Source organism: Arvicola amphibius, chromosome 4, assembly GCF_903992535.2.
Source record: "Arvicola amphibius chromosome 4, mArvAmp1.2, whole genome shotgun sequence".
In the NCBI taxonomy this organism is placed as follows: domain Eukaryota; kingdom Metazoa; phylum Chordata; class Mammalia; order Rodentia; family Cricetidae; genus Arvicola; species Arvicola amphibius.
The window spans coordinates 127,097,687-127,106,338 of NC_052050.1; the positions used below are offsets into that span (position 1 = coordinate 127,097,687).

General features: G+C 48.3%; 1 protein-coding gene across 1 annotated transcript; it reads left to right on the top strand.

Moving 5' to 3' along the window:
- The first annotated feature begins 274 nt into the window (after positions 1–274).
- On the top strand, positions 275–7,366 carry Ing2 (inhibitor of growth family member 2). The gene is made up of 3 exons (XM_038326199.2): positions 275–463; positions 1,091–1,442; positions 6,552–7,366. The coding sequence occupies exons 1-3, from the start codon at positions 323–325 to the stop codon at positions 7,220–7,222; spliced, it is 1,164 nt and encodes a 387-aa protein (XP_038182127.1). The 5' UTR covers positions 275–322; the 3' UTR covers positions 7,223–7,366.
- Positions 7,367–8,652: the final 1,286 nt, after the last annotated feature.

The following is an 8,652-nucleotide window of genomic DNA, read 5'->3' on the forward strand; positions in this document are numbered from 1 at the left end:
GCGTGTTTCTCATTCCGCGACCAAGCCAGGTCCTCGCTGGCGTTTGATGCTTAAGTGACCCGATCCCTGAAAACAGTTTCCTTAAGGTGGTTTTGGGGGGGGGCAGTCTTGCAAGCTTCTCCCTAAACCACACATGCAAGGCGCTCGAGGAGGCGAGCGGACCCTGCCAGCCACCCCGGCGCTGGGGTAGGGGGCCGCACGCCAGGCGGGGACTCAGGGTGCACCGCCTACCTCCGCGGTCAGCCCCGGTGCTCGGTGAGGCCGGCAGGGGCGGGAGGTGACCGACCACGGCCGCGGGGCGCTCGGCGGGAAGTCGCCGCGCATGCCCGGAGCCGCGCCCGCTGCACCCTGGGTCGCCTTAGTTCCCGCAGGCCTCACTCGGCCGGCAGCGCCCAGGGGCCCCGCTCGCTGTCTCGGAGGCTCGCGAGAGAGGCGCATCCCGGATCCGCCAGATGGAGGCAAGGTCGGTACCACGGGGTCGAGCGAGCCTGGCCGGCGCTCCCTCATCCCGGTGGGGTACAGAGAAGAGAAGCCGGCCGCCTGGCCTCTCGGGGGCAACCGTCCGACTTGGGGCGAAGGGGTCGGCGCAGCCATGCGGCCCCTTTAAGAGGGGGCGGGGCGCAGCCTGCCGTTTGGCCGCCCTGCGCACCCTCCCCCCACCCCGGGCGAGAGTTGACAGACCAATCGCCCGGGTGGCGCAGGGAAGGCGGGAGAATGCGAACCCTCCGTAGGGCGATAGGGGCGGGGCCCCGGCCTTATTAGGAGTGAGTGCCGCGCAGGCGCAGACGCGGCCGCTGGCTTAGGGGCGGGGTCAAGTCCACTGAGACTCCGACAGGCACCGAGGCTGATAGCGCGGAGAGAGGGCAGCGAGGGACTTGTCACGGGGATCTGGGCGACCGGGCAGCTCCGGTAGTGTCTGGGGACTCCCGGGGTGATAGCCCGTGTCACCGCTCGAGAGCCCGGCGCCATCGGCCGCGGGGAACCCCGCTGCTCTCTTTCCCCCGCGAGGGAGGGGGCCGGAGGGAGCCCAGGTCTCGCCCCGCCCCTGGGCTTGTTCCCGCGGGGGCGGGGAGTGAGGGTTTCTTCTTAGGGGGGAGTGGAGATCGGGGGACTCGGCGGTGCCCTCTCGAGCGGCGGCCGTGTCCCTGCGGCGCCGGGCGGCCGAGCGGAGGAGCGGCGGTCGTGGCTGTTGCATGTGTGGCTGCTGGATGCGGAGGCGGCGGCGGCGGCGGCGGCGAGGAGCAGCAGCAGCAGCGGCGGCGGCGGCGCCAGGATGTTAGGGCAGCAGCAGCAGCTGTACTCTTCGGCCGCGCTCCTTACCGGAGAGCGGAGCCGGCTGCTCACCTGCTACGTGCAGGACTACCTGGAGTGCGTGGAGTCGCTGCCCCACGACATGCAGAGGAACGTGTCGGTGCTGCGGGAGCTGGACAACAAATACCAAGGTACTTTCTCTCTCTCTCTCTCGGGTGACAGTGTCGGGGAAGTGCAGTGAGCGATCTGGTGTTGTGGGACCGGGAAGCGGGGGGTTGGGGGGGCGAATGCAGACCGGCCTCGCGGCCCTCCCTGTCCTGACTGTGGCTGCTCGGGACTTCCGAGAGCCGCCCGTCAGCCTCCGCTGCTGCAGCCCGAGCTGCTGGCTGCAGCTGCCGCGGACGGGAATCAGCCATTTTAAGTGAGCATTTGTTCCGGTGCCCGTCGGCTGGGCTGCCGCACGCTTGTCTTGTCCCGGGCTGGCGAGTGTGCAGTGGGACGCGGGCTGGGCTGGGTGCTGGGCCTGCTGGCCCCTGCCCGCCGGGTCCCTCCCTCTGCGAGCAGATGCATTGGAACGTGCGGGGGGAGGGGGCGAGAGGACGGCGAAGGTGGACTTGGGTGACGGTCCCCCCCCCCCCTCCGGCTCCCGGCGTGGCGCGAGACTGGGACAGTCTGTGCTCCCCTCTCGCCCCGGGGAAAGTTCTGTGCCGTCCGGTGCCTCGGTCCTTCCTCGGCTCCTGCCAAATGGTTAAAGGGGGAGGGGTCCCCCGCAGGGCCGGGCGGAGAGGGTGAGTGTATGTAAGTGTGTGTGTGTATATATATATATATATATATGTGAGTGTGTCGGTGTGTGTGTGTGTGTGTGTGTGTGTGTGGCGGGGGAGGGCCCCGGTCTAGGGGCGGGGCCTGCAGGTGTGACGTCGTATGGGCGGGGCGCGCGCTCCCGCGGGCCTCGGCCACGCGGACTGCTTGGAGGGGCCTGGGTGGAATGAGCTGAGTGTTCGTGGGTCACCTGCTGGGCGGGGCATTAGATGCCTGGGCGGAGTCAGTGTTGGGGAGGGTGCTGTTTCAAATCTCTCCTACCCAGTGAATCAAGGCGCGGGCACTGCTCTGGGACTGTCGCTGACCCGGGCTCAGCGTAGGTTCCGGACTGTGTCACTTCCGGACCTCTGGAGGAAGTGGGTTCGTTGGCTGGGCAACCACCTGGCGTCCCTGTACCCTTAGCTTCCTCCTCCACCAAGTTTAAACGAGGAGAAAAGCTTTTTTATTTTTTTTAAGGGGGAGGGTTTTTTGTCGTCAAAGAAACTAGGGCAAGAAGTCACCTTTAGGGACTGTAGTACCTTTTTGCTGCTAGGACAGGAGATAAATGGGGATAAGTTCGTCCTTCAGTCAGGGAACAGCCTAGACCTAATGTGGATTGGAAAAACAGCTTGTAGCCACTCTGTTTTTCCAGACATGTCACCAACCCTGTAACTTAAAACCTCATGGTGACGTCGTTTTTGTATGTTAGAACTCTTAGGTGTCTCAACCAACAACAATTTTGTCTTCTGAGTCTTTGGTAAGAATAATTTGTTGGGAAAAGACAGTATTGTTTGTACAGTGTGCCCGTATCTTCACCAGGTTCAACATACAAGGTAAAAAGAAAGTGACTTTAATAGATAAAATTTACAGTGCTAAAGTAACGAACGTATTCAGTTAATTATGTGGAGAGTATTTTATTTCAAAGCTGTCTTCAAGAACACACCTGTTTGCAAATCGTGTGACTCTTCTCATTCCCAAGGGATTGAATTCAGGGCTCACAGAGGATAGGTAGAGATCCCACCCACCCCACACCCTTTACGAGCATCATCCTGCGGTTTTTTTTCTATAGACATGGGGGACATACATGAATGCCAGCCTAGCAATGGGACACCTGCTTAAGAATTCTGTGCCAAAATTTGTAGCTTGCCTATGTTAACATTGCATTGTATTCTTTAAAGGCACAAAATTGAGACTGTTTTAGGTTGTTAGTGACATAATTTTTTGACAGGAAAGTCTTTGATTCCAGTTTTCTATAATTGTCATAAGTTGCTCAGGTAACATGAGTAGTGAGCCTTATAGTACTGAAAGGCCTGCACTTAGTTGCTAAGCCTAACTTCATAGTTTTATTTTTGTTAGAAGCTTTATGTATTCTTGTGTTCTTGGTTCAGATTTTATTTTTTTAAGTATTTTCTGATACAGGGGTCAGTGCTTAGTGAGGGAGCCAAAGAAATTGCTCCTCGCCTGTCTGAGTCAGGAATCACTGAACAGTCCATTAAGTAGAGAAATAAAGAAAAAAACAATCAAATTAAATATTCATTGCAGGATATGGTTATTAGAAAACTTTTATGGTTTCCTCAGCCTTTCATTCATAATTTTCTGGGGAAATGGTGACCTTTGAGCTAGACTGTAACATGTAATCCGAGTTCCTGTCATACGGTGTGTGGGAAGTACCATAAGATCAGATGTACAGATTTGGCAGTTCTTCTCGTGTAAAGTGAGGGCATCCTCAAAGGCTTGTGCTGTGTAATTTTTTTAAGTGACTGTATATTGATCCTAGGGTCTCACACATATATGGCAAGCATTTACCATTGAGTTAGTCCCAACCCCTCTTTTTACTGTTTATTTTGATTCAGGAGGTCATATCTCACTGTATAATTAAGGTGTCTTTAAAACATAATTTTTTATTTCTATAATGTGTCAGTGTGCAAGTATGACACAGGAACTCTGTGATGAGTGCTGTGGCATGCACGAGTGCTTATAAACACATGCACACACACGTGCACATGCACACACAATGTAAAAATAATTTACAGCTATGATATGCAGATGGGAGTACTTTTGGAACCTTCAGCTTTAATGGTGAAATTGTCCATCAAGTATTAATACCTGCAATTTCCAGGGAGGAGGGAATCCCTAAATGTGCTAATTATTTGCTTTTGTTACCTGATTTCAAACAGCCACTACATGTATTTTACTTATTTAACGTTTCTGCTCTTTACAATTGGAATATAAAATAGTGGTATGGGATATAATAGTAATGACATTGGAGCTAAAACAATGATATGCTATATAGTATTGGAAAGCAGAGTTAATATTTTTTTTTTTTATCCCCAACAAGACTGATCTCTTTGATATTAGCATCGTGCCTTATATGAGCAAGAAATAGAACAGATTTGAATAAAACTAATTAGATTTTTGGTGACTGGTGAAATTTTACATTCTGGTGACTCAGCTCTTGCTTGTTTTAAAAGTGTCCAACTTTTTATACCATTGCCTTAACAACTTCGACAAGTGTAGACTCAGCTGCATCAGCTGAGTTAGATGCAGAGGTGGAATGATGCAGCGCTGACTTTACTGCGCTTGCTCTGTGGATGCCGAGAGCAACAGGTCTAGTCTAGAAATGGTCTTCTTGGTTTGCAGAATTTCCCCTGGGATGCTAAAGTCAAAGAGCCATTAAAACTAAGATGACAGGAAGCTAAAAGATGCTGATGCCTGCCTTTTGAAAGTGTCCAGGGGTAGGATGTGAAAATTACAGTAATTGTCTCTTTGGAGTCATGTAACAAATCAGATTGAGCTGTAAATCCTGCAGACACACAGGTGGGTAATAATCTGCGGTCGAGACCCAGAACCACCTCAAATTTTATGGCTGGAGTTCAGCATGTAAATTTTGTATATAGAGTTGATTTGATGCTCAGATAAAGAATAGGCAATAAGGAACTCAGCAAATTCTAAATTAGCATGTAATAGTCTTACACAATACTTTTGATTATTAATTTACTACATACCTCTGTGTGTGTTTGTTTGTGTTTTTTTTGTGTGTGTGTTTGTGTGTGTGTGTGTGTGTGTTCTGTGAAGGCCAGACATTGATGTCCCACATCTTCCTTTATTGTTTTCCACCTTGTTTTTTGAGACAGGGTCTCTCATTTGAGCTTGCTGATTCAGCTAGACTGCCTCTGAGCAGCTAACCCCAGGGAGGCTGTCTGCATCCCCGGCACTGAGGTTACGGGCACACAGCCACACCGGCCTTTTACGTGGGTACTAGGAGTCACTTAGGTCCTCATGATTCTCTGGCAAGCACTTCACAGACTGGCCATTTCCCTATCCCTTTACCTTTCTTAATACAGATAAGTAATATTAAATGTTTATGTTCTTGTTAGTTTACCTCTGTCTTGGGTTTCAGTTGCTGTGGTAAAGCACTGTCACCAAAAGCAACTTGCAGAGAAAAGGGTTTGTTTCAGTTTACAACTCTCGGGTCACAGTCCCTGTCTAGGGAAAGTCAGGACAGGAACTCGAAGCCGGAACCTGGAGCAGGAACTAGAGCATAAGCCAGGCTGCTTACTGCCATGCTTCTCATGGCTCACTCAGCCTCCTTTCTTATGCAGCTCAGGCCACCTGCCCAGGCTTGAAAGTGTCCACAGTGAGCTGGGCTCTCTTTATATCAATCATAATTCAAGAAAATGCCCAAAGGTTGGTCTTATTGAGGCATTTCTCAGTTGAGACATCCTCTTCCTCAATAACTCTAGCTTCTGTCAAGTTTAGCAAATTAACCAGAACAGCCTTTAAAAGTTTTTAAAATTTTATTTAGCACACATGTTTAATCCCAGCACTCGGTGGCAGAGGCAGGCAGATCTCTGAGTTCTAGTCCAGCCTGGTGTACAAGAAAGAGCTAGTTCCAGAACAATCACCAAAGTTACAGAGAAACCCTGTCTGGAAAAGATAAAAACAAACAAACAAAAAAAAAACCTTTTATTTATATTGTGTGTGAGAGCACATAAATGCATATGTGGGAGTCAGAGGACAGTTTGCAGGACTTAGTTCTGTGCGCCTACAATAGCGTGACCCAAGGATCAAACTGAGGTTGTTGGGGCTTGCAGAGGTGGTTCAGTGGTTAAGAGCACTGGCTGTTCTTCCAGAGGACCTGGGTTCAATTCCCATTACCCACTTGCAGCTCACACGACAACCTCATACACACATGCATGCAGGCAAAACACCAACACACATACATACTTGTAAATAAGTGAACGGATGAATAAGTGAATGAATGAATGAATGAATGAATGAATGACTAGCCAACCCAAATTGAGCTTGTCAGGCTTGATAGCAAGCTCCTTTGCCTGTTGAGCCATTTGCTCCTGAGTACACTTTCATGATGGTGAATTTGTTTGAGAGTAATGTTTTTAATGTGTACATACTGTCAAATGTGGTTTCTGCTTTAATTCTATCTTGAAAATGATTTGTGTGCTAATATGCCATAATAATCTCCTTTTCCCCTCTTGTAGAAACTTTAAAGGAAATTGATGATGTCTATGAAAAATATAAGAAAGAAGATGATTCAAACCAGAAAAAACGCCTACAGCAGCATCTGCAGAGAGCGTTGATTAATAGCCAGGAATTGGGAGATGAAAAAATTCAGATTGTAACACAAATGCTCGAATTGGTGGAAAATCGGGCAAGACAAATGGAGCTGCACTCACAGTGTTTCCAAGATCCTGCTGAAAGTGAACGCGCCGCAGACAAAGGGAAGATGGATTCTAGTCAACCTGAGCGATCTTCTAGAAGACCTCGAAGACAGCGAACCAGTGAGAGCCGGGATTTATGTCACATGACAAATGGGGTTGAAGACTGTGATGATCAGCCACCAAAAGAAAAGAAATCCAAATCCGCCAAGAAAAAGAAACGCTCCAAGGCCAAGCAGGAAAGGGAAGCCTCGCCTGTTGAGTTTGCAATAGATCCCAATGAACCTACCTACTGCTTATGTAACCAAGTGTCTTACGGGGAAATGATAGGCTGTGACAATGAACAGTGTCCCATTGAATGGTTCCACTTCTCATGTGTTTCACTCACCTATAAACCAAAGGGGAAATGGTACTGCCCAAAGTGCAGGGGAGACAATGAGAAAACAATGGACAAAAGTACTGAAAAGACAAAAAAGGAGAGAAGAGCGAGGTAGTGAAGGCAGCCATGTTTTAAAAGGGTTGTTTGTCTTTTATATAATTGGTTTACTTTCAGAAAATGTTTTAGGGTAAATGCATAAGACTATGCAATAATTTTTAATCATTAGTATTAATGGTGTATTAAAAGTTCTTGTACTTTGTCTGTGACCTTAATTTTCTGCACTAAATTACCAAATATTTGAAGCCAGGGAGTCCTGAGAGCAGGAAAGGAGAGTGGAATGAGCAAACTTCAAGTGGCTTCCCAAACCACACCTATTTCATTTTCACCTCAAACTCCCATGCTGGTTTTGGGGTAAACACAAACATTTGCTGACATCTCAGTTCAGTGTGCTTCAAAATTTTATCTATTGTTGAATTTCTCTGTGTCAATTTACCTTGGTGATTTCAAATAGCAACACTATCCTGTTTATAGAGATTCTTATTGGCCCCGTGTATCCATGCGCTTGTTAAATCTCTAGTTCTCCAGAAATCCCGGAAACTAGGGAGAAGTTATGTAGTTCCAAGTGGAGTAAAGCACTCCTCCTGGATATCTGCTGCTGGGTTTCCTTGGGAGCCTCTGGTAACTGTCAGCTGTGGCCTCCGTAAATGCCCTGCTGTTTCAGAACAGACGCACTTCACATAGTGCTGAATAGGGGCTGGTTTTGTTTTGACTGGGACAGGTAAGGCTACTTAGAATACCAAAACTCTGCCATTGGTTCATACTGGCACGGTATCGTGGTTCAAGGCTGAACAATTTGAAGATGTGTCTTGATACTTCCCATGTGACCCACTGCTGGGATGTGTAGCCACAGACCTGTCAGTGGGAAGAGGGCATGTATGAGTCTCTAAACGTTGCCTTTTCTGTCAAACAGTTGCTTTAGATAGTTTCGCTGGGGGTTAGAATTTGTTTCTATCCCAATGAGTAATTATACATTATTTTTAATAATAGTATATTTACCTTAACCTCTGGTATTGGTGCTGTTTTTATGTTTTCATGTTTGTTGAACTAATTTCATTATAACAATACAATTCATAATGTGTTTGTAAATTGAACTTTCCGGGATTTTGATATTTTCCTTTTGATGGATGTATGTCCTTGCATTGAGCAGGTTTTGGTTGTGGGGGGGCAGCAGATGGACTAGTTCTTTAACCCCACGTGTAGCGTGCTTCGTACTCACCATTTCTTCCTAATCTGATGGTCTTGATGCTTTTTGATTGACACATGTGAAAAATCCTGTCTGCTTGTTTGGAAAACAAACTGTTTTTTTCTCTTGAAGCTCTCTGTGAGACTTGTAGGCATGCCATTTCACCTCACCTGCGCCAGTCATTCACCTGAAAATGAGTTGGCTTGAATGTCTCCAAGGCTCACTTGAAATCATGGTATTGTACTGTGGGGAAAGATTTTAATAATGCAGTCGCTTGCTTTCCCTTCATTAATGTCCTCCGT